This window comes from Acomys minous (assembly GCF_964271855.1).
Source record: "Acomys minous genome assembly, chromosome: 8".
Classification (NCBI taxonomy): Eukaryota; Metazoa; Chordata; class Mammalia; order Rodentia; family Muridae; genus Acomys; species Acomys minous.
Window position 1 is genome coordinate 51717359 of NC_140489.1, and position 26371 is coordinate 51743729.

General features: G+C 38.3%; 1 protein-coding gene across 2 annotated transcripts; it reads left to right on the forward strand.

The window, feature by feature from the left end:
* Window positions 1-196: 196 nt before the first annotated feature.
* Window positions 197-25703, forward strand: KLHL28 (kelch like family member 28). Of its 2 annotated transcripts, none has more exons than XM_084793722.1 (5): window positions 197-347; window positions 9856-10754; window positions 14153-14596; window positions 15971-16179; window positions 21988-25703. In XM_084793722.1, the coding sequence occupies exons 2-5, from the start codon at window positions 9856-9858 to the stop codon at window positions 22149-22151; spliced, it is 1716 nt and encodes a 571-aa protein (XP_084649848.1). In that variant the 5' UTR covers window positions 197-347; the 3' UTR covers window positions 22152-25703. The 2 variants fall into 2 exon arrangements, with proteins under 2 accessions (XP_084649848.1, XP_084649849.1); XM_084793723.1 differs by lacking the exon at window positions 197-347 and adding an exon at window positions 2840-3267.
* Window positions 25704-26371: the final 668 nt, after the last annotated feature.

Below are 26371 nucleotides of genomic sequence, written 5' to 3' on the forward strand. Positions count from 1 at the left end.
AACCCGGCGTAACCAGGGCCACCACGTGACCAAACCGAGCGCTTCCATGGTGATGCACCCAGCGCGGACCTCTTGACCCGGAAATCAACTGACCGAGGTGACTGCTGGTTCATGTAGTCCACGTAGGGAGTTACGTATAAGCAAAAGACTCCTGGAAAAGGAAGTCGGAATGTTGGTAAGGCGGGGACAAAACCTCAAACGGAAATGACGCTTCCCTACGCGGGGCGGAAATTTCCCGCCCCACCCGTAAGAGTTGAGGTTTGACCAGCGCCAGTGAGCATCCTGTCCGGGTTCCAGTTTTCCTTGGCTCTTTCTCCTGTTGCTGCAGCTGTATTCCTGGGACTCAGGTATTTTCCTTTTGCTATTATGCAGTAGTGCAAGCATTGGCCCGTGTGCCAATGAGCCAGAGCGAGAGGTAAAGGACTGGATGCGAGCAGGCAGAGATGCGACACGTTCTGCAGTGCTGGTACCATCGTAAACGTTCTATTCTACTCTCCTGAGTGAGATTCGTTCTTCCTACAGACTGCTTCTCACTCCTGGAGAACTCAACTAAGGCCAAGCTCATAGACTGAGTACTTTTTTTTTTTTTAACTACTCTTAGTCTTGGGGACCTTCCTCGCCCCGCCTTCCTTTCCCATGCCTCCTTTTCCTCTCTTCACCCTCTGGCTGTGAAGTGTAAAAGGCTTCTGTTACTTTTCATTGTCCGCATCACTTAGTTTTCTTAAAGATGTGCAGAATCAGTGCTTTCCTTATATAGCTAGCTAGCCGCTTTTCGTCAGACAGAGTCCTTAAGGTCGCTCTCTTGCAGCTCCTCTGTGGAACTCTCCTTGGCCCCACCTCCACCTTTCCCAGTAGGATCCTCCAGCGTCTCTGCAGTCTTACAGTCTCCTGGAGACAGAAATCACTAGACAATTTCAGTTGTGGTGCAAGTTCTTGGCATTATAGCCCTAAGAGAATTCTGCCCAGAGGACTTAGGGTTGAGAGACATTATTGTAAGCAAACGGAGAATTTTATGGCTGATGGGTGTTTTCTCTTTATAAATGAAACCATGAGTAGAATCGGTTCGGTTCAATTAAGACTAGCTCCTGAGCTGAGTGGTGGAGGCGGATCTGGGAGGCACCGGATCTCTGAGTTCAAGTCCAGCCTGGTCTACTGATTGAATTCCAGGACAGCCAGGGCTACACAAAGAAACCCTGAAGCAACTTTTGTTTCTGTATTTGAAACAGATAATTGCTATGTGTAGCCCAAGCTAATCTTGAACTCTTGACTCTTCTGTCTCAGACTTCTGAATGTTGAGGTTACAAGTGTGCATGCACTAGGAAATCAGGCTACCAGACTTAAAAACAGATTTTTTTTCTTTTTCTTTCTTTCTTTCTTTCTTTCTTTCTTTCTTTTTTTTTTTTTTTTTTTTTTTTTTTTTTTTTTTTTTTTGAGACAAGGTTTCTCTGTGTAACCTTGGCTGTCCTGGACTCATTTTGTAGTCCAGGCTGGCCTCCAACTCACAGCGATATGCCTCCCAAGTGCTGGGATTAAAGACATACTCCATCACAGCCAGCTCCTTGCGGGGGGGGGGGGGGTGTATATTTATATAAATGAGGCTTATATGGCCACGTATCCTGTGCTTTGGTTTTAAGCCTATGTGGTGTCTTCACTAGCTTTTGTTTTGTGTTTTGCTGCCCTTGTTTTGCCTTGGCTCACTATGCCAGACACGGAACCTAGGGCTTTGTTCATGCTAGAGAAGAGCTCTGCCCCTGAGCTCCAGCCACAGCTTTCATTCATCATTTTGATGCATAAACGAATCGCCTAGTTTGGCTTAGCAAATGTACTTTAATAGAAAAACAGTAACAAAAGTGCCACTATCCCCATCCATTTTCATTCTCAGAGACAGTGGAAGAATGAGAATGAAAACCAAGAGATTATTGTAACACTTGTACAAGGAACTTTTATTCGCCTGTTTGAATTGTTGTCTTGGAGGCTTACTGCCTCTGTCTGCTACACTAGGTCTAGTCCTGGAAGCTTCTAGCCTCCGTACAGTATAACCTAGACTTAGAATGTTTTCAGCTTCTGACACTTACTGCTTAATAAGCTCACCCTTTCTTGTTCTTACTGGCTAGCTGGTTCAACTCTCACCCTTTCTTGTTCTTACTGGCTAGCTGGTTCAACTCAGCTGTTCTGGCTCAAACACTTCTCCCAGCCGACTTAGTCAGTCTGGCTTCTCTCTCAGCCTCTGGATTGCTCTGCTTGGCTTCAAGCTAACTCCAGCAATCTGCTTTAATCTTCTGCCTCCTCATTCTCTGGCTCATTCTGGCTTCACCTGTGTCTAGCTTGTTCTCTCATTCAACCTCTCTGTAAAGATCTCTGCATCTCCTCTTAAATAGCTTCCATTTCCTCCCTCTCTCTGTCTTTGAGAGTTGGGTGTATCTTATTCTGTCAAATCTTTCTCTGATTCATCACTTTTTCTGCCACTCAATTAGACATCAAACATGGGTGCTTCCTTTTATAGATGAACTTTACCTTCATTGCCTAAGCTTTTATTTACAGATAATTAATTGTTCTATACCAGGCTGGCCTTAAACTCAGATCTGCTCACCTCTGTTTCCTGGATTAAAGTAGTGTTTGTAGTTAATGGATCACACAGGCCTAGAAGGTCTTTGGATGTGATCTCTTGCCCAAGCAGCTGTGTTCTGAATTAAAATTCCTCTACAAACTCTTGTCAGTGAAAAAGAGTGACTGCCAGGTTGACTGGGTGAGGATCTTGGTAGCAATAGAAGGTTCTGGATTGCACCTACTACAGAAGGGCTTGGGGGAGGCAGCAACTTGCCAGATTCTCATTTTCAACCTAAAAAGTTTAAATGTGTACTTCTACTCATATGTGCTCAGACTCCAGGCTTCAGGAATCCAATCCACATGAAAGGAAACAGGAGAATGATGCATGAATTAGAATGTACACAGTAGAATGCCAGTTTATGTTGGAATAGAAAGTAATTCTTTCTGGTGATCAGAATTTTCAGACTGAGAAATCCAGCAAACTCTTCATGTATCTGAGAACTTACGAAGCCAAGTCACTAACCATCCTGAAGTTGTGTTGTAATCAGTATCAAAGAAAAGGCACTTAGAAAGTCTTGAATGGTGATTCATTCTTAGTTATGGCAGAAGTGTAAGAATTATCCTTTCCCTCTATGAAGATCACTACTGAAGGTGCCTGGATCAAGCAGTTATTCTGTTCTTTTCCTGCAAACAACGCAAGATGGTCCTTCTTTCTCTCAGGTCCCTGTAGCTTAATGTGTGTTACGGATTGTAATTTATTTTGTCTATTGCATTGTGTCTCCTTGAAGACTTGGAAAACACATTAGTTTCATTGTGGATATTTAGGAAATGAGACTTCACTGTCACATATCTTAACTACTTTTTATGATGCTCTTATAAGATATAAATCTTACTTGTTTAATATATATTTTTTATTTAAACTATTAAGAGTACTTAAGTTTCTTTCAGTCTTATTTTGAAATCTAAGAGTCCTTTCTGTATTTACCAGAAAAGCATTTATATGTAATAATAGAGTTGGATAAAGAACATGGTTTTCTCTTGGTGTTTCAAGACAGCATTTCTCTGTGTAGCTTTGTCTATCTAGGAACTCAGGGATCTGTCTGCCTCTGCTTCCCAAGTGCTGGGAATAAAGGCTTTTGATAAAGAACAGGGTTTTAATAAGATTATAGAATAGGAGTGCACTTTTTGTTGTACTGTAAAAGTAAACGTCAGAAAATTGAAAGGAAATAGGGCTGTACTGAAAGTTGCAAATTTGAGTGCAGCAAATTTTAATGACTTCAAAATAATTTAAACAGACGTAGCAGATTATAGGAAGATTTGCACTACCTACCTTCATTCTTTGAGCTATATTTAAGAACTGTAAATGCAGATACTCTAGATAATGAATTTGTTGGATGACTCACTTTATGTCTGTATGTGGTCTTATCTAAATTTTATAGGCCTCTCTTCAATATTGGAAATCAAAATAAATCCTACAAACCCTAAATACCTGTATAATTTAAGTTGTCATTAATAAGTACAATACAAATGAAATGCTATTAATTATTATTATGTTAATATTTTTATTAATTATATGTATACAATTATAGTTTTGTTATATATTATAATTATGTTACTAATATTAAACAATACTTCTAGTCCATTTATCATATGCTGTGTGCCAAGTACTATAAATACTAAGTCATCTAATCCTCACAACAACTACTAGAGGTTCTACATTCATCATTTGTATTATATACATATTATATACATATTAAAGATCAGAGGAAGACAATAAAACTCAAATTAGTTAATTTAGCTATTTGCCTAGAAATTTGGTTAAAAACGGAAAGAGTGCTAAAACTAGGAAAAATTGATTTTTTTCCCATCATTAATCTTTATATTTTATGTATTATTTGGTTCTATATGTTAATCTATCCTTTTTCTGTGTCTGTTCTGAATCATTAGTAATTGTATCAGAGCTTTGATAAGGTTAAGAAATTATATGGTTTTTCTTTTGTTTTGTTTCTGTTTTTGTTGTTATTGTTCTGAGACTTGAGTCTCAGTTGAGCGTGGTGTCACATGCTTTAATCCCAACTCAGGGAGGCAGAGGCAGGCAGATCTTCCTGAGTGAATTTGAGGCCAGCCTGATCTACAAAGCGAGTCCCAGATAGCCAAAGCTACACAGAGAAACTCTGTCTTAAGAAACCAAGAGAGAGGGAGAGACAGACAGACACAGACATACTCTGTCTCTGCCTCTGCCTCTGCCTCTGCCTCTCTCGCCTCTCTCGCCTCTCTCTCTCTCTCTCTCTCTCTCTCTCTCTCTCTCTCTCTCTCTCTCTCTCTTGCTTTCTACTGTGTATTTCAAAACCCAAGATATAAAGATTTGTGCTAGTGACAAGCAGCTAGCTTTACTTTTGTTTCTCTAGATATAATAAAAATAATTTTCAGACAGAATGCAATTTTGCCAATTTATTCTGAAGATATATACTGGTAAAAAAAGTATATATTATAATTGGCTGAATGGTACTGTAAGGAAAACTGAACTGTCGGAAGAGAATTTAATGACAGGAGTTAACAATAAAAATCTGATTTGACAAATCAGATTTGGATTTTTTTTTTTTAAGCAACTCTCATTTCGTCCCTATTCACTTGCTGTGGCTGTGACAGTTAATTGCCTCCCAGCTGATTTAAGCACCACTTTGTAGCTTAGGTTCATTAAATAGATAGATACTAAACTTGCAACCTGGTCTTTATTATCTCAATTTTACTACCTATAACTATGAAGCCTTCTCTTAATGTATTATAGCTATTGGCACAATATGAATTTTTGCAGTTATTTTTAAGCAGGGCCTAATAAATAATTATTATTAGACTAATTATTATTATGGCAGTATTTTCTAGCCTACTATCAATCAATAAAAACACAGACACCTGTTATAATTTAAAATAGTTCAATTTAAAATCGGTTCACCTGGGGCAGGGCAGATATAATCCCCCAAACTGCCTCCCATATCCCCCTGCCCCACTCCCATGTCATCTGCTTCTTATAATTCGATCAAGCAAGTTCCCTCCCACCCATAATCCCAAACACTTGTTGATGCTCTTCATTTGGACCAAATCCACCATTCACACCAGCCATGTGCTTCTTACTCCACCTAACCTATGGCAGCCACCTCCTTTTTCCTCCATCTCTCCCCTCTTCTCCTTCCCAGGATCCTCTGAGTCCCCAAAGCCTGCGAACCTTAGCCACGTCTATCCCATTTGTCCTGCCGGGGTGTATTGGCTTTTTGTTGGTCAACAGGAATAAGTTTTTAGGCAAGGTTACAAATATTTTGGGGTCTGTGAGTCTGCTCATTTGGGAAGCAGCCAGACTAACCCCCAATAATGAATATCATTAGAAATAAAGGCTGTTGCCTTGTTGAAACTTTGACACTGATACAGTTTGTTCAGTATTGACTTATTCAGTCCATAGATAAATAGTACTTAATAATATTCGTCTTATTTTAATAAAAGTTTAAAAAAAAACATGGCAAGCAAGTTGACCTGCAACTCAGCATGTCAAATCTACTTTTATACCATCAAGGAAGGAAGTTTTTATTACCTGGATTCCTCTTCAGTTTGTTTTAATGTCCTGATGTAATCTTTATGTGATCTAGGCATTTACATATGTATATATTTATCATTTGTTATTTGTAGCCCTACTTTCTTAGATTTGTTTGTTTGAGACAGAGTTTCATCCTGTATCCCAGACTGGTCTCGAACTCACCATAAATTCTCTTGTCGTAGACACCTAAGTGCTTGGATTGTAAGCATGAGCCGCCTGTCTCAGTTTTGATACCACATTTAATATATGTATATATTAAATTAGCATATGCACAGGGTCATGGAGCTGTTAGGTACATTTGGCTAAATATGGACTTCACTGAAACCTCTGTGGCTCTACTTCATATTTTGTTCACTGTTCGTTCCTGTTTTTATGCTTGCCCTTCCATCTCCATGAAGTTGTTTTTTCTTTCTTCCTTCCTTCCTTTCTTTCTTTCTTTCTTTCTTTCTTTCTTTCTTTGTTTTTTCCAGACAGGGTTTCTCTGTGTAGCCTTGACTGTCCTGGACTTGCTTTGTAGACCAGGCTGGCCTTGAACTCACAGCAATCCACCTGCCTCTGCCTCCCTGAGTACTGGGATTAAAGGTGTGTGCCACTACATCTGGCTCTCCATAAAGTTGCTAATGAGATAAATGAAACATAATAAAACGATTTTACAGCATCGTTTTGTTCTTGTTGTTTGTTTGTTTTATTTTTGGTTTTTCCAGACAGAGTTTCTCTGTGTGTAGCTTTACCTGTCCTGGACTTGCTTTGTAGACCAGTCTGGCCTCGAGCCTCCTGCCTTTGCCTCCCAAGTGCTGAGATTAAAGGTGTGCACAACCATACCCAACTGACAGCATAAGTTTTGAAGATCATAAATTATTTTTTATTTGAGTTACTTTTAGGCATTTATGGATAAATAGCTGAGAACCAAATGTAATCAGAGTAGTGAACAATGAATAAGTTACAAGTAAAATGTAACTTTTTAGGCTTGAAAGGGTTGACCTGATTCTCAGTGCTCACAAGTGTAAGAGGCACCAGGAGAGCGGGAAGCAGGCTTTCAAGCCTCCTTTCACTTATGTGTTTTCTCATTCTATTCATGGTGGGGAGGAAGAATTTTCATTTCTAGCTATTCCCTAAGTGATGATAATTTTGGTACAAAGGACCATATTTTAAAGCCTTATTTGAACAACTTCTGTAAAATTTTAATTTGTATTTCTTAAGAAAGGAAAGAAGTCAACTTAGAACTTTTAATATGGGATACGGTAAAGCTAGTACCATTAATTTAAGTTTCTTATTTTTACCTCTCCTGTTTAAAGTTTTAGTTATAATTATTTTAGTTGCACATTAAAATAAAATGTATGTAAACTTTATTCCCAATAATTGTTTTTACTTTTAAAATGTTAAATTTCAGTTATTATGGGGGGGGGATGGATTCATGGAGGGGGTGGGGGGGGGGAGAGAGAGAGAGAGAGAGAGAGAGAGAGAGAGAGAGAGAGAGAGAGAGAACAAGAACATGTCAACCATATGGATGGAGATCAGAGAACAACTTCTGGGAGTCCATGATCTCCTTTCTGTGGGTTCTGGGTATCAAACTCAAACCCAGCCACAAGGCCTAAGTAGCAAAGCATTTTCACCTGCTGTCTGTTCCTTTAGTCCAGTATAATGAGAAGAGTGTGCACAAATCAACTATTGAGGTGCCTTGTGGTTATCCAGAGCACTGGAGAATAAGACGGCACTTAGGATCTCAGGTGGGGCACCTCTCACTAACCTTTCCATCTGTCCTGGAAGTCTGTCATGAGATAATTTCTTCCACATTCCTAGTTATGATGATGTCCAATGGTAGGGGCTTACCCAACACCCTTTCAGAATAGAACCAGAGAATATAAAACAGGTTAGCCTCACACCATGAAGGCTGGCATCGTTAAGAGCTAGTAGGTGGTCTGTATCTGGGCAGTTCACTATAGAGCAATTCTTCTTTCTACTGTCTAAGAATTAAAAAATAAATCTAAATCAAATCCTAAAGTGACTCATTGAGGTTTTTTTTGGGGGGGGGGATTGTTTTGTTTTTAGTTTTTCGAACTCACAGAGATCTTCCTGCCTTTGCCTCTGTGAGTGCTGGGATTACAGGCATGCAGGCATTATTGGGTACTTACGTGCCAGCACACAGAAAGACAGCTCCCCCTTTTGAGAGGGTATTTTTGTTTTTGCTTTTTAAGACAGGGTTTCTCTATGGCTGTCATGGAACTTGATCTGTAGACCAGGCTGGTCTCAAACTTAGAGAGATCCACCTGCTTCTGCCTCCCAAGTACTGGAATTAAAGGTATATGACACCATTTCCAGGCCATCTCTCCCTTTTAATACCGTTTTGACTGTGCTCTGTACATGAGAATACTGAGACTTTAAGACCACTAGGTCTTTTACACCACTAGGATCATTCCCAGAGTCCCCTTTCTTATAGTTGTATATGCTGGGCATTTGCTAATTTACATACCTGAACTAGATTATAATTTAAGATTTGTTCTCAAAAATCTTGAGAGGTATTGTAAAATTCTTTACTTGCCTCTAATTAAACATAAAAATGCACTTTTCTAAGTTCATCATGAGAAGAAACAGTCTCTGATGCACCTACTTGTTGGCTCTTTTAGACTAGATTTATCAATCTATTTTATGCAATCACAAATTACATCATGTGTAATTTTGCAGTGTTATCTGGAGTTAAGATGACTCTTTTCAGACTGTTTATAGAATTTAGTCTTGCTTTTGATTGTCCAGTCCTGCAGCTCTGGTATTAGTTCAGGGCCTCTTTTATAGGTCTTTGTAACTATCTTGGAATGTAGTTGTTTAGTCTGAGAGAAATGTGTTCTTATGAAGTATCTAGCCCTTCCTTTTCAAACGTTCTCTTTTTGCTTTGGCATTGCTCACTGTTCACTGTTCAGTCTGAGTATGACTCTCCTTGTTAAATCAGACAAATGAGAGGGTTGGAGTGGTTTATAGAACTGCACATATAGTTAATTGAATGTAAAGAAATAGACTTTTAGAGAAATTTAATATTGACCCAGGCTTTTGAAATTTTGTATTGAGGAAAGGAGGATAAAAAGAAAAGTTGGCTGGGTAGTGATCATGCATGCCTTTAATCCCAGCACTTAGGAGGCAGAGGCAGTCGGATTGATGTGAGTTCGAGGCCAGCCTCTACAAAGTGAGTCCAGGATAGCCAACGCTACACAGAGAACCCCTGTCTCCAAAAAAACTCAACCCCCCCTCCAAAAAAAAAAAAAAAAGAAAGAAAGAAAGAAAAGGAAATCTTATAGGCAATACCTAACACTTAACAACAACAACAAAAAAAAAAATTGGGAAGTGATCACAATTCATAGAGAGCTGTAGCATTAATAGTTACATGAATAGTATTTGTATTTTATTGTAGTGACGAGTCTTTAATGAAAATGTGCAATGAAACGTTTAGTCTTCATCTAAAAGTCCTTATGTTTTGAGACTTATCATTAGCATTCTGTTCCTCACTTCCTAATATCTATAACAAAGGAATTGAATTAAATGGTTGTTACATTCCTTCTAACTCAAAAACCTCTGTTCTAGTGTTTAAAACCCAGAAAACTGCCTTGCACTCTTTGAGACAGACTTACATTGACATGGCTATTTTGATGTAATGGTTCCTGTCCTCTTTGAGACAGACTTACATTGGCATGGCTATTTTAAAGTAACTGTTCCTGTCTTGTGTTTTTGTGTAGATGGACCACACATCCCCGACCTACATGCTTGCTAACTTGAGCCACTTACATTCTGAGCAGCTTCTGCAGGGCTTGAATCTTCTTCGCCAGCATCACGAACTCTGTGACATCATTCTTCGAGTAGGTGATGTTAAGATTCACGCTCATAAAGTGGTACTTGCCAGCATCAGCCCGTACTTCAAGGCTATGTTCACTGGAAACCTTTCTGAGAAAGAGAACAGTGAGGTCGAGTTTCAGTGCATTGATGAAGCTGCCCTGCAAGCCATTGTGGAGTATGCCTACACGGGGACAGTTTTCATTTCTCAGGATACAGTCGAATCTCTCCTGCCAGCAGCAAACCTACTCCAGATAAAACTTGTCCTGAAAGAATGTTGTGCATTTCTTGAAAGCCAACTTGATCCTGGTAACTGTATTGGAATTTCCCGTTTTGCAGAGACATATGGTTGTCATGACCTTTATTTGGCAGCTACTAAATACATATGCCAGAATTTTGAATCTGTTTGCCAGACAGAAGAGTTTTTTGAGCTCACACATGCTGATTTAGATGAAATTGTCTCCAATGACTGCTTGAATGTAGCTACTGAAGAGACAGTTTTTTATGCACTAGAGTCTTGGATCAAGTATGATGTACAAGAACGCCAGAAATACTTAGCACAGCTGCTGAACAGTGTACGGTTGCCGTTGCTGAGTGTTAAGTTCCTCACTAGGCTCTATGAAGCAAATCATCTTATCCGCGATGACCGCGCTTGTAAACATCTTTTGAATGAAGCCCTAAAGTACCACTTCATGCCTGAACATAGACTCTCTCATCAGACAGTCTTGATGACACGACCTCGCTGTGCTCCCAAAGTATTGTGCGCAGTAGGAGGAAAATCTGGACTCTTTGCCTCTTTGGATAGGTAAATAAAAGGGTTTCTAAAGGGAGTAATACCAACAGATTTTATGTTTTTTAAATGTGCTAACTTTCTGTGTTTAAAAAGTAATTTTATTTTGCTTTTATTTGGTGTTCTTTCTCTCCATTTTATTTCCTAAAATATTTACAAGGGTATTTTGTTACAAATTTGCAATGAATATATCCTTCATTTTATATAATACAGTACATGAGTGATAAACTAGGTTACCTGGTAAAATAATTTCTAAATAACAGTCTTTCTGTATAGCTCTTTTTTGTTGGTTTGTTTGTTTTGTTTTGTTTTCAAGACAGGGTTTCTCCGTGTAGCCTTGGCTGTCCTGGCCTCACTTTTTAGATCAGGCTGGCTTTGAACTCATGAAGATCTGCCTGGCTCTGTCTCCCAAATGCTGGGAGTAAAGGTATGCCCCACCACTGCCCAGCTGTGTGTGGCTCTTTTTAAGTGAATGTACTTAAGATGTGAGAGGAAAGAAGTGACCTTAGGATAGAATTTATAATTAAATGAGAAACAGAATGACAAAATTGAGAAATCCACAGCCTTTGTCTGTAAGGAGTTGAAAAGGTTTGCTTAAGAGCAAACCAAAGCTGTGACCACGTGTACTCCACAAACTAAAGAGATGAACATGGATACAAGGGAGCCAAATACTGTCATCAGGGAAAGAGAGGCCCTGACAGCATTTCATTGGGTTTTGTGGGTGCTCTTCTTACCACGGAGCCTAACTCTAGGAGGGCAGCACGGTTTTAAGCATGGTGTCAGGGCATCCTCCACAGACCTGCAAACCAAGGCGTAGCACTCTGACTACTCCCTTTGTTATTCAAGCAGGCTTGGCTACAGGTTAACCCACCAGAAACTCAGAACACAATCCCTCTGGACTTTTCTACTTAAATTTCTAAGAATACATAGAAGCAATCGAAGGCCCAGGCAGAGATCCGTGGTAGAGATGGAACAACAGTAGAGCCCCCTACTTAGTGTCAGTGCTGAACTACAAGGAGATGGGGGAGCTACAGGCATTGGGACTTCATGCACTGTGAGGTACTGAGTGGACTGAACCCAACAAAGCCATAGAGTTGAGACTTCCACAGGCCTTAGGAGCCTAACTCCTACCCTAGTGTGCTCAGCCTATGGAGCCAAAGGAGACTGGTCTCTGGGGTTACAGTGTACTGATATTTTGCTTGTTTTTCTTTGAGCATACTTTGAATGTTGCCTGTTTCTGTGTAGGAAAGGGAATGTCTTCCCTTATCCTGTTCCTCCATTGTATCTTGGAAACATATAACTTGTTTTGGTCTCCTGAGCTCAAGGGGGAAGTGAATCATGTTGAGATTGATATTTGATTTAGATGAGACTGTGCTTTGAACTTTGATACTGAAATGAGTTAAAGTTCCTGTAAATAGTGAGATGAAGTGATTGTATTTTACATCATGAGAATGATATGAGTTTGGGGGACCAGGAACAAAATAATATAGTTTCGGTGTATCTCCCCCAAATTTATGTGTTAGGAACTTGGTCTACAATGCAACAGTGTTGAAAAGCCAGATCTACAGGAAGGGTTAGGTCATATGGCATCACTCAAATGGATTAAGACCATCATTTTGGGAGTCAAAGTAGCTTGGTTATAAAGGCATGGGCCTTTTTCCTCTCACCATGTGATGCCTTCACAGTGGGTTGCAAGAAGGTCTTCACCAGCTAGGTGCAGGCCCAACCCTCAGAACTGTGACCCAAATAAACTGCTGTTACTTGTAGTTTACTCAGTTTGGTGATGTTCTATTGTTGAAGCAGAGATGGGGCTAAGAAACCCTCCTGGGCTTCTCCTTCCCTCTGGGATTTCTGCTTTCACTGCCATCATTCCCCAGAACACAGCCGTAGCTTTCCTTCCTCATATCCTTGGTGGTAGACCCTCGCGTCTACTCATGTCCTGGCTGTTCCTGAGGACTGGAGTGTGGCTGGGGAGATACACCCATTGTACCTAGTCTCTTGTGGCCCTTAGCACTTCCCAGAAACCTCTCTACATTTCTGCTATCAATATGTTTAGACTCCTTAGAAATATCAAGCCATCACAGTGCATTTCTTACCCCATTGAAAAAACAGAAGCAAGCATAAAACTACCTCCTCCCCATGCCCACGTCTCTGTAAGACACTTCTACCTCTCAGTATAGTCAGTCAGCTGTTTCCACTCCATTAAACAATTTTTTTCTTATTTTTCCCCTCAACTATCCCATATTTCCCCTGTGTCCTTGCTTCTTCACACTGCATTATATCATTGCCTTTAACACACAGACGTGTTCTGGTTTAAGCTCCCAGAAATAACAACTATCCTAAATTTTGTGTTATTTTGCTTTTCATTATAACTTTCCACATTCTGTCTCAAAGATACTAAGGTCTTCAACATTTTTATTTAAATATATTTCTTCAGAGATCTGCATTCTCACCAGACAGCAAGGTGTGAAATGTATCGATTTACACTGCGTGAGAAAGGACTTTATTTACTTTCATGAACACCTAGTACTATAGTCTATGGACATAATATGGTTTTAAGTTTAAATAGTAAAGTTTTACGTGTATCCAGAGTGCACAAACCCCACATACACAGTTTAGTAGATTATAACAAACTAAATAAAAGTTGGAATCATAGAATGTGACAAGCACCCAGAACCAATCCTGAACTCCCTACTTGTTCTTCCGTGTCCAAAGGTAATCACTATGTGTATTTCTGATCCAGGAATTAGTTTTATACATTTGGGAACTTGATACAAATGAAAATATACAGAATTGTTCTGCATTTGGCATCTTGCTCTCATATGTATAAAATTCATTTTCATTGTGGTATGAAATATCATTTATCTGTTTAATGCTTGATACACTTTTGGGCTGCTTCCAGTTATACATAATATTTACATGACCACTTACATGACCACAAATGCATATGTGGATGCATTTATTTTAGACACCTATCTAAGAATGGGTTTTCTTAGTCATGGGCAGCTGTGTACTATATATCTAAATACTCTACATTTAGCCATTTTAATTTTGTTGAAATACTGTTTTGTGCTCCAGTGAACAATTTTTGAATATGTTGCCTATTGCAAAATTGGCTGTAGTAGATAGCCAAAAAAGGTGACACGTTAAGAATAAAATCCTAAGTGAAGGTTGTATTCTCAACTTTGCTAGATAAAATTGTTTGTACCAATTTACACGCTTAGCCAGTGTCCATGTTTGCATAACACTCTTGCCAGAGGTTATTTTCTGTCTGCACTCTCAGCAGTCTGGAAGATGCGTCATGATTTATTGTAGTTTTGATTTGCATAACCATGATTATTAACACAGTTAAACGTTCATCTTTATGAACCATTTGAGTTTTTTAATCTATTATTTCTCTGCTTGTTCGTTAGTGTGGAGATGTACTTTCCCCAGAATGACTCTTGGATTGGTCTGGCACCCCTAAGTATTCCTCGCTATGAATTTGGAATATGTGTTTTAGACCAAAAGGTCTATGTTATAGGCGGTATTGAAACTACCGTGCATCCTGGTGTCACTGTGAGAAAGCACGAGAACTCAGTAGAGTGTTGGAACCCTGACACAAACACCTGGACCTCGCTAGAGAGGATGAGTGAGAGCCGAAGCACCCTCGGAGTGGCTGTGCTTGCCGGAGAGCTTTATGCTTTGGGTGGATATGATGGACAGTCTTACTTGCAGTCTGTAGAGAAGTACATCCCCAAAATTCGACAGTGGCAACCTGTGGCCCCAATGACCACCACAAGAAGTTGTTTTGCTGCAGCTGTTCTGGATGGAATGATATATGCCATTGGAGGATACGGTCCTGCTCACATGAACAGGTAGTTAGGATAACAGCTGAATTGCTTATGATTGTCAATTTTTACAGAAGCATGGCTTAAATTCATTTCTGAATTGTAAATTTGTGTGTATAAATGAGCTTTTCAATATGCTTAAGTAATATTGATAGGTATTTGGGAGTTTAGACTGCTCCTAAATGTGTAATATTTTTTATTACTGAGATTCAAATCTCTATTAAATGTTTGTATTCAACTAATATGGTGAACTACTTTTTAGAGCTCAGAAACCTAAAAAGAATAGACAAACTTAAATCAATCTCTCTCTCTCTCTCTCTCTCTCTCTCTCTCTCTCTCTCTCTCTCTCCTTGTTTTTTGTTTCTGTTTTGTTTTGTTTTTGTTTTTTCAAGATAGTATCTCTGTGGAGCCCTGGCTGTCCTGTACTCAGTTTGTAGACCAGGCTGGCCTCCAACTCACAAAGATCCTCCTTCCTCTGGCTACGAATTTAGATTTTTATGATGCAGTTATGTGTGTATGTACACATGTGTGTGGTTTTTTTCTTATATTGCTTAATAGGATAAGGTAGAAGTGCAATTCTGGTATTCAAGTACACTATAAAACATTATAAAATTAAAATCTTGGGCCAGCGACATGACTCAGCGGTACATGAGATGGTGCACACTGCCTGGCGAGCTGAGGTCAGTCTCTGGACCCCATGATGAGAGGAAAGAGCCATTTCTCCCGAGGTGCTCTCATTTTGAGGGTATGTTTTCACCAATTTCATGCGTATATAAAAATTGTTTTAAAGAAGTAGCCATTAAAGTTAAAATCTTATTTCATATTCTTTTTTTGGATTCTATGGTGATACAGTACATGTCACCCACACTGCTAGAATGAGAATGAAGATTTCTGTATTCTGTAATATACTCTTGTAATAAAGGAGAAATATAGGTAAGAAAAAGTAAAGTTTACAACTTACTGATTATATGTACTGTGAATCAGTTCTAAACCTTTGTCAAAAACTGGTGTTCTGAAGATTTTTATCTGTAGAAGTGGTATTTGACTCATTGTGAGCATCTAATGAAATTTTGTGCTTCTATGTACTGCACTCACATTTTGTGTGAGGGATAGGAGTATCCATGGAATTGGCTCTGCATCCGATCCCTCGTGTATATATAAGAATATCATTATATATATATAGTGTCATGTATATAAAGAATATCATTCAGTTATTGTATCTTGTCCACAAAGTAAACTTTATACCTGAAGTCTTATCCACAGACACCTAAACATTTGGAAAAACTACTATTATTTTTATCTGTTCATTTAATTTTAAAAAACTGTGGTAGGTTTTGGTTTTGCAGAGAGAGTGACAAAAATGACCTATGAATTAATTTTTCCTTATGTAAATCCTTGCAGTGTGGAGCGTTACGATCCAAGTAAGGATTCCTGGGAGATGGTTGCATCCATGGCTGATAAAAGGATTCACTTTGGTGTTGGAGTTATGCTAGGTTTTATTTTTGTAGTAGGTGGACATAATGGTGTCTCACATTTGTCAAGCATTGAAAGATATGACCCTCATCAAAATCAGTGGACAGTGTGTAGACCAATGAAAGAGCCCAGGACAGGTAATATTTATTTATTCATTCGTTTGTTTGTTTGTTTGTTTTGTGATGCTTGGGATTGAAACCCAGGCCTGTGGGTATAAATGCTCTACAGCTGAACTACATCTTGAGCTGTTAACTCATTAAACTCAGCATACAGAGCTGTGCTTTTTGTGGTGATAGTCTTACAATACTAGCACCTCAGACCTTAACAGCAAGGATATTATTTTACCAGGAAAGAAAATCATTTGTGTACATGTGTATACATGTGTGGAGAGAGATAGAAAGAGACCAATGCACACATAAACACAGAGAAAGAGAGCAAGAGCGAGCAGCATGTAGTGTGGTACATGTGTGTGAAGGTCACAGAAAATTTACAGGGCTTGGTTCTCTCCTACCATGTTTTGAGGCAGCGTCTCTATTCATTTAATACTGCTTTGCTACACACTGGCATGCAATCTTCCTGCCACTTCTCCTGACTCCGTCTGCCTCCCATAGTAAGCACAATAAGCTCAAGTTTACTGGTATCTTTATTATACGGTGGCTTCCTTTCCTTTGGGTGTGTACCAAGAAGTGGGATAGCTGGATGCTATACTAATTCTGTGTGTTCTCTCTAGCACTTGTTTTCTTGAATATTAGCCATTGTCGCTGGAGTAAAGTGGACTCTCAAGACACTTCTGGACTGTGTTACTTTGATAGCTAAGGACTGCTAAACATTTTTTTCATTTATTTATGATTTGTATTTTTGAGAGTTCTGTGTTTAGTTTGTTTACTCACTTAGTGATTGAATTATTGAATTTTGTTTAATTTGAGTCATTCATATTTTCTAAATATTGATTCCTTATTAAACAAACCTCTAGCCTAGATTTTCTTTTTTCTGTTTTATAGGGTGCTATCTCACTCTGGTCACAGTTTCCTTTCTGTACAATCTTTTTCATCATTTACTGTTTCCTGAACTGCTAAAGTCCGAGACCGAGAGTTTTTATCTAATGCCTCTCTGACTTGAGCCATTTTCTCTTTATTTCTTCTTGCAGCTCCAAAATTTCATATCATACATTAAGGTTTTTTAAAATCTGTTTTGAATGGATTCTTGTGCAGGGAGAGAGACTGGCGTCTACTCTCACTCTCCTCCATGTGGACTCCTAGCTGTCCCAGCACTGTTGGCTAAAGAGGCTATCTGTTTTTCCCAATATATGTGTCTGGCTCTTCTTACAAGCTGGCTATGGCAGTGGGGATGGTCTCTAGCTCTTCTATTCTATCCCATCGACCTACATATGGTTTTGTTTTTGTTTTGCCATTTATTATTTTTTTTTTGCCATTGATTGTTATTTGGGGATTATGACCATTAGTACTTAAAGTTATCATTAAAAGGTGTGTATCAGTTCCTGTAACTGGGTAGTGTTGTGTTTCTCAGATCTATTTGGCTACACGTCCTGGCATTATTTGATCCCTGTGAACTCTTGAGTGTGCTTATCCTTTCCTCAGACTAAAGTATTCCTCCTAGTATCGTCTATAATATGTCATGGAGGAGAACTTACTTTCTGATTTTTCTACTTGGTGTTCCATAGAACTCTTGTATCTGGATAGGCATCTCTTCATTTAGTTGTAGAAATTTTCTTCTGTGGTTTATTTTACTAAAAGCATTTTATATACCTTCACTATGATTTTCTTCTATCTGTACCCTCTTTGGGTTCAGTGAACATATTTATAATGTCTATTTTGAAATCCTTGTCTTGTACATCAACCGATCTTTTCTTTTTTTCAGGGAACACTACAAATAGAGGTGCTAATTTATAGAGACATGTCATTATTGTCATTCGGTTGGTTGACTGGATGGTTTTCTTGTTTTGTGTTTTGTTTTATTTTGGTATAGATATCTGGTCTCATCTTCGTTGAATGGGTGTTTGGATCTTTGATTGCTATTGCTCCAACTTGGCAGAGTTAGGCCAGCTTGTGTCCAGAGGCTACTGTGTATTGATGTGTGAAAGGAATATCAGAAGTAGTCTTAGCTCACCCAGGAGCAGATGTAACCTCTGACCCTAGGAGCAAACCTGTAAGCTCAAAAGGCTCTCCCTGTCAATACTCAAAGGTCTCAGGAGAATTCTCCATGATCTACAGTTGACCCTTGGTGACAGGGCCTAGGGTCACAGCAGGGGTGTCTCATGTTCCATTTGAGACAGGATTCAGGACATCTTGTTCTCAAATAGTAGCAGCTGAGGTAGATGTTAGGCTATGAGTTCAGGGTTCAGGCTGCAACTAGGCAGGCCAGTGGAGCAACTTTGTGTGGTAGTGTGCAGGACTGGCTCTGGAGTTGTTTTCTAGATGGAATTGTGGGTGACGTGGCAAGAAGGTGGGACTGGGAAGCCCTACCTGAGATCTGTGTTGCAAGATGCCTTGCAATCCTGGAGTTTCAGGTCTCTGGACTTTATTCAGTCCTAGAGCTGAGTATTGTGTGGGCAGTCTGTGTCTGGGCTCCAGTTTGGGTTCCAGGCAGTCCCAAAACAACACAGTGGGTGGAGTGGCTGGAGTTTTTATGGTCTTTAAATCCAGAATTATATAATTTTAAAATATAGATAATTATACTTCTTCCTTTTTTATTCGTATCACTTTTTAAATTTTATGTATTGATTATAAGAATCTCACTGAATGTTGTCTCATTTCCTGATTTTAGTGAAAATTATTTCAGTTTTTCCCTATCACATATAATACTGGCTATATGTTCATCATATATAGCTTTTATTGTATTGAGGATCCATCTATTCTTAGTTTCTTCAAGAGTATCTAGCATGGTGATATTAAATTTTTCTATCACTTTTCTGCATCTATGGAGATGCCCACATAATTTTTCCTTGATTCTACTTCTATGTTCTATTATGTTTATTGATTTGCATACATGGAACCTTCCTGAAGTAAACATACCTGAAGTAAAACCAACTCGATCATACTGTACATTTTAAATGTGTTGTCAAATTAGGTTGCTATTTTTTGCAAGTTTATAGTATATTTTGATCAAGTTCAAAGAGACCCCATTGTCCTTCTCATTCACTTTCAAGTCTGTGTTTTTATTTGTGAGTAAAGTGCATTCTTTGCAGATAGCAAAGAGCTGGGTATTGCTTATTATTACAATCAGCTAGTCTTTATTTTTTTATCAGAGGCTTTGCACCATTTACATTTCAGCTTACTATTGAAAGGTATATTTTATTACTGTAATTTTCTTGCTCCTGCTTCATTTGACTATTGTATATTCTTTTTTCTACGCCTTTACCTTAGAAGCTTGCTGTTTTAGTGAGTTGTTTGCATTTGATTCTCTACTAGTTGTCATGTCTTCATCTGTTCCTCTCTTGAACTTTATTTATTGAGCTCTTGGGTTCGTGACTGTCTCTTTTCCCTCCTTGTGCCGGATTCCTTTAAGTGTTTGTTACATTTGATGCTGCCTTAGTGGCCTTGTATTGCTTTAGTTTCTCTTTGCCTTCATAGGTCTGTATTTCTCAATTGATTTTGAAGGACAGCTCTGCTGTACATAGGAACGTTAGTTGGCAGTTGCTTACTCTCAAGGCTTGAAATGTACCATTCCATGTTTCCTGCCTTTTAGGCTTCTGCTGAGAAGACTAATGTAATACTGATAATGACTCTGCCCTTTCAATAAGTTCACATTTTTGTATTACAGGTTCCATATTCTTTCTTTGTTCTTTCCTCTTGGTATCTTAAGTGGCCAAGCTTGTTTTTTTTCTTTAATAGATTTCTTAACAACCTTTACTTGGGGTCCTTATGTCATTACCACCTGGAGAAGTGCTGAATAGTAGTCAGCAGCAACAGAAATAATTTAAAAGCAAATCAAGAATTTAAATGTAGTGTAAGTTGGAAACATGGCTAGTTAATCAGGAAAGTGAGAAAAGAGTGGAGCCAGGACACCTACAGGATAAACTATGAGTTTAAAAATTCCTGGAGATAAAATGATATTAATAATTAAGTAATAAAGAAGGGTGCTTGGGAAGAAAGAAATTAAGAAGAAGGGAGACAGGAAAGAAGAAAAAGCATATTGGCATGAAATAATAAGGCCATGGGTACCAGCTCAGGGAGTAAAGTGCTTGCTGAGCAAGCATGTGGATCTAGGTTTGGATCCCTGGTGTCCATGTTAGAAAACTAGGTTCATGAGCTAGAGAAAGGGCTCAGCAATTCAGACCACTTGCTGCTTGTGCAGAGCCCTAGAATTTGGTTCCCAGCATTTACATTAGACAGCTTAAAACCATCTATAGCTCACTGCTCCAGAGGATCCAACACTCTCATCTGCTTTTCACAGGCACTCATACAGACACAGAGAGAAACGTACATAAAAATAACATTAATATAAACACATACCCACATACACGTGCGCGCGCACACACACACACAAACACACAGCATTGAATACCTGTAATCCTAGCACTGGGAAGTCAAGACAGAAGGACTGTAGAGGTTCAGTAGGCAACCACGCTCCACCTTCAGTGAGAAAACATGTCTCAGAAATAAAGCCCACAGCAACCTCTGGCCTCTACATGTGCACAAATATCTACACATATGCATAAGCATGCATACACACAAAAAATAGTAGAGAACGTGCAAAGTAAATGGAGACAAGCAATCCAGAGAAGAAGGGAAGGAGAGAAACTATCAATATTCCTTTCTTCACAGAAAACATACACGTGCATACACACACTCCACACATATCTCATATATATACCATACACACGCATATGTATCACATACCCAATAACAATACACTATACACAAACCACACATAACACATACACTATACACCACACATATCATATATACCATACACACACATACACCAAAAAACTTAAGTACACACCGTAGACACATACACCACACACCACAAAATACACACATATACCACCCCACATACACCACACACACACATATGCCATACACTATGGACACATACACAACACTCACACACATAGACACAACATGGGTACTGTACACACAGAGAGACACCATGCACACACTACATACACACACTTTTGTTCTTTTCTAGATGGGGCACACAAGTCAGTTTTGCCCTATAAAGTCCCTACAGTTTAGGATACAAGGGCTATTTTCATCTGAGCCCTGTCAGAGTTTATATGGTGTATAAGCCTGTTAATACGCAAATGCTGGCTCTACCTTCTGAATTTCTCCAAGCACAAGAATCCTAGACACACCCTGGATGGATGGATGACTCCTCCTATCCAAGATAGGCTTTCTCTTGTCGTCCTGGCTGTCCTGAACTCACCTTGTAGACCAGGCTGGCCTCGAACTTACAGAGATCCACCTGCATCTGCCTCCTGAGTGCTGGGATTACAGGCTTAAGAAAGACTTTTCAAGACATAACTTACATAGTGTGATGTATTTGAAGACGAGATAAAAGAAGCGATTTATAGAAAAACATACAAATATACATTATAAATATACTGCTTTCTTCCTAGTACTTTAAGAATGCATGCCAGTTACCCTGATCTGATCATTAAACAGTGTCATACTGTATCCTGTGAGCATGGACAATTACTGTGTGTCAAAACTGAAAGCATATTTTGAAAGTGCTTTCATGTAGCAAGGAGAGAAGGGAATAAAGAGCCGAGGTGAAGGCAACTGACTGTTTTGTTGAGGGTTTTTGGTTTGTTTTTTGTTTGTTTGTCTCCTAGTAAGCCTACATGGCTGTATTGCTTGTATAATTATAGATTGTTTAAATGAATTTTGAAAATGCATTAACAGATAAATTACTTTATTCTCAGTGAGACATAATCTAGTTTCTACTTCACCTGTTTGTTCTTTTCTCCTCACCTGTCTTAGGAGTTGGTGCTGCAGTAATCGATAACTGCCTTTATGTAGTCGGTGGTCACTCAGGGTCTTCCTACCTGAACACAGTACAGAAATACGACCCTATCTCAGATACGTGGCTGGATTCAGCTGGCATGATATACTGTCGCTGCAATTTTGGATTAACTGCACTCTGACGAGTGTGAACTCAAATTCATGGAAAGCGCATATGGTGGTGCCACAGGAAAGAATGCCCAGTGTCCTGAACCTAAAAGCTACACTCCTTTCTTTGTAACTTGAAGCGGCATGAAGACTCAAAGTTTTGTTGAATACTTTGAACTGACAGTTTGAATTGCTCTTGATTATCAGTAAATCAATACGTTTAAAAAAAAAAAAAAAAGGAAAGACCTAAGCAATTGAATTGTGCACTTTTCTCCACTGAGACTGGGATAGACTAGTTTTTATGGTCCTGTGTGTAAAGAAATCTTGCTGCTTTTCTAGTTTTGTTTTTAATAATTTGAGCTCTTCTTTCTTGATCTGTGTTTGACCTACTAGGATGAGAGAAGCTTCAGACTCTGCAGTGTGTCAAATGACTGCACAGAATGTGGGTAATCAATGTTGGATGTCAATTCATGTGCTTCATTTTGTGTGTGTGTGTGTGTGTTTTGTTTTTTTTTTTTTTTAAAGGGCTGCTTTTACTTCGGGTACTGTTAAGGATTGTAAATAACTTAGCAGTCATCTGAGTGTTCTTTCTGCTAAATGGTTTTAGGGCTAATAGTGTGGTAAGGTTGCACAACAGTGGCTTTAATTATCGTATCTGGGGCCCTGTTTTAAGACATGACATATTTATTGTTTGTGCTTTCTCTCTATGGGCTGGATGAACTTTGTTTCTCAGCTGTGCTTTGGTAAGCATGGACAGAATACTGACCGTGTCAGTCTTGGCTGTTCTTTAGTGCTGCACAGGAGGATCTTGACAGTTGATGTAAATATATCTGAAAGGTATTTAATACCACCCTTGATGCATATTGTTTTTTATATATTCTTAATTTTAGTTTTTTAAGGTCTTAATTTTATTTTCAGTGTTCAAAATATAAAAATGGTGCTAACTGTAGGATGTAAGCAAAGCTCTAACTAGTATAGTTTAGATGTTCAGTGTGAGATGCATGACGTACTTTAATAATTGTTTTTATTTTACTGCTTGATTCATTTGTGGTTATGGAAAATGTTGGTGATTACATTAGTGTTAACATCCAGAATAATCTCACTGGCTTGAGTTACACTTCCCATGGTTTGTTAATGGTGACTTAAAGAATGATGCTTTTTTTCCCTTCTTGTTCTAGCGATTACATGTCCTTCAGCACCGAAACACACACACCAAACATAACATGCTAGTCAGGTACATTACTACATTCATTTCTTAGGTGACTGAATGTTTTAACTTACTGAGGAAAACTGGAACTTGATGTTTATTTGAATAAATGGTTCCAAATTTGGTTCTGCTTTGATTAAAGAAACTATCTTTCAAAACAAAACTGGTTGTTACAGCCACTGAGAGTTTATTTAAAAGAAATAATTAACTTATTTTAGCATGGGTTAGTAAATATCTGTTAGTATTCAACACATTAACTTGCAGTTTATTACGATGTTGGTACTTGCATTTTCATCTTTTAGTAATTTTTTTTTCATTTTTACCCATCTACTCTCTTTTATAACCTCTACACAGTGAATATTTTTTTCCTAAGAAAAAGCTCACCCTGCATTCTTAAGTGCCATACTAGTCTAACTGTTGTTAAGAAGCCATTTGTAATTATAAATCCTAGCTTTACCTGTTAGCATATATGTTATTACTCAAAAACTATAGCTGGGCAATTTGTAGTTTTTCTCGTTCTTCCATAAAATACCAGTTGCAGATTTGAGAATATATTGTGAAACTATGTAAAATCATCTTTATTCATAAAGCAACACCATGCTTTACAAATATTTGCACAGATTATGAAGCCTTGGAAGCAATTTTTAGTCTCTTCTAACCTAGAACTCAACAGGAGCTAATATAATCAACTGAGTATTTTCTATGTCACTTGTTTGAATATCATAATGATGCATAGCAATAACTTTTTCATTGATTTGAATAAATCTGCTGAATAGAAATAAGGTGCACTATTGTGCTTGGCCTAAACCTTATTTGAAGAAAAGCAATTTAAAGTAGATTCCAGCACATACTCACTTTTAAATCCCCTGTGTAGTTGTTTTTATTTATACCAATCAAATTATTAAATGTATTCTGTTATGCTACTTTTAATCTCTTTCTCCCAGAAGTGAAGTGAATCTGAAAGACTAGAAGGCTATTTTAAATATACACACATCTACCCAATCATTCTGTTTCAGCAGGACTTTACTCATATAGTTTCCAGTATGCAGTTTAGTTAGGTTTTAATGACATAAGCAAGATTTATGAACATCATAATGTTTATAGAATCCATGTGGAGTCTGGAAAGATGGCTCAGCGGTTAAGGTCAGCGGCTCTTTCAGTGGATCCAAGATTAGTTTCCAGCCCCAGGGGACCTGCTGTCCTTTTCTAGCCTCCCTGCGTACTCCTACCCATACGTATGCACACAAATAAACATAAAAAATATTTTTAAAGATTTTCTATGTTTCTTAGAATTGGATGGATGGTTTTTTGTTTTGTTTTGTTTTCTTTTTCCTAAAGGAAAAACAAACTAGGAAAGAGCGCACCCATCTCCATTCTCTAGAACCCCATGGCTCTGAGGAAAACGTGTGTGTATATCATGCTGTGTTTGTTTTTGTGTTCAGTTGTAGTATTGGATTCCTGGTATTGTCACCGAAGTGCTCACTTTTAGGAAAATCAGATTCCACAATAAAATTACTACTTAAAGTTCAATAATTTTATGACAGCTTCTCTAAACCTTCTGTTCAGAGAGTTACACCACTATATGACATGTCAAAGTTAGCATCCTGTTCCATTACTTAACCCTTTCTTTCCCACTGTAAACAGCCCTTTAATTAGACAAAATGTAATTACATAATGATTCTGTGGCTGTTGGTATCTGTTGGGTCTTCACTTCTGTACTGAATTCAGTGTTGATAGTTACATTTGGAAAATAAATTTAATATATTTTAAATTGAAGTTTACAAATATTACTAGAGTGAATATGGTCAAACAAAACTTCAGTTTACATCTCTGCAGAGAGAAAAGTTGTTACCCATGTGTTTCATATTGCATATCCACATGCTTCTACATTTAATTCTGTCAAGGAATCATATGTAAAGTCCCATTTATTTTAAAATACCAAGCAAAAAGTTCCAAGTTTGCCTTAATATACATGTAAAATTAAAGAACTGGATGATAATGCCTATAACTTTGCCTTATGAATTGTGCCGTGTCATGAACCAGAGATGGCTGTGATTTTAACAGGATTCTGAAGCATTGTAGATGTAGAGTACCAGTGGGTGTCCCCTGTTGCAAAGAGTGTGGTTGGTTGTCCTTAAGGTTCATGTTTAAATGTTTTTTTGTACCTGTATTTTACCTCTGAATAGATACTATTTAGCATCAGGGTTTTGTTTTATCTTTGTTTACATAGTAACGTGGCATTTAACTTGTTGAAGATTGTATTCTTTTGGCTTTTTTTTTTAAGAGTTCTTTGTGCATATTATTGTGGTAGTCCTCTGTAGTGGTTATAGTTACATTTCATTTAATGTGAAGAGTTTAAAAATAAAACTGAAAAATGCAAGTTTGTATCATGTAATAATTATTGGGAACTGAACTGATCTTTGTCATGTTCAACTCTTGATTCGCTCATTAAGTTCTTTAAAGGCACGCATATAGACTAAGCTAGGGTGCAGGCCAGCCTTCGGTGGGGAGCTAGCCGAGGTGGCTGCACAGTAGCCAGTGCTGTACAGTCTCTTAGTAGTAGTAAGCTCAATGTCTGTCCTTATGAGAGAGATTTACCCTAAGCAGGCAAGGCAGTAAGTATCCCAGAGGAGCCTGTACTTTATAATCAGCATCAAAGAACCAGCAATCCTATAGCTGAAGCTACAAACAAGCAATTGAGACCCAGATGCCATTTTTATTGCACATAATTATAAATCATGGTGGTTTTCTTTATGACAATTGAGACATTTCATGTGTATGTACCATGGACTCTGATCATACACAGTGCACATTTAACATTCCTGTGCCCTTCCACTTCCAGCTAGTCCCCTTTTCTTTCCAAAGCAGTTCCCCATCTACTTTTATGCCTTTAAAAAAAGAAAAGTCAAGTCCAGATTCCACATATGAGAAAAAACATATTTGCCTTCCTGAGTCTGGCTTAGTTTGCTTAACATTATGATCTCAAGTGTCATGTTTCCTTGCAAAAGACACTTCATGATTTGTTTTCTTCATGCGTAGGAACCAACT

What these genes read in the sequence shown, in the direction of transcription:
- KLHL28 (XM_084793722.1), top strand. Translation starts at nt 9,856, where the DNA reads ATGGACCACACATCCCCGACCTACATGCTTGCTAACTTGAGCCACTTA. An exon ending in GGTCCTGCTCACATGAACAG is followed by an intron (nt 14,597 to 15,970) that starts GTAGTTAGGATA and finishes AAATCCTTGCAG; the next exon opens with TGTGGAGCGTTACGATCCAA. An exon ending in AATGAAAGAGCCCAGGACAG is followed by an intron (nt 16,180 to 21,987) that starts GTAATATTTATT and finishes CACCTGTCTTAG; the next exon opens with GAGTTGGTGCTGCAGTAATC.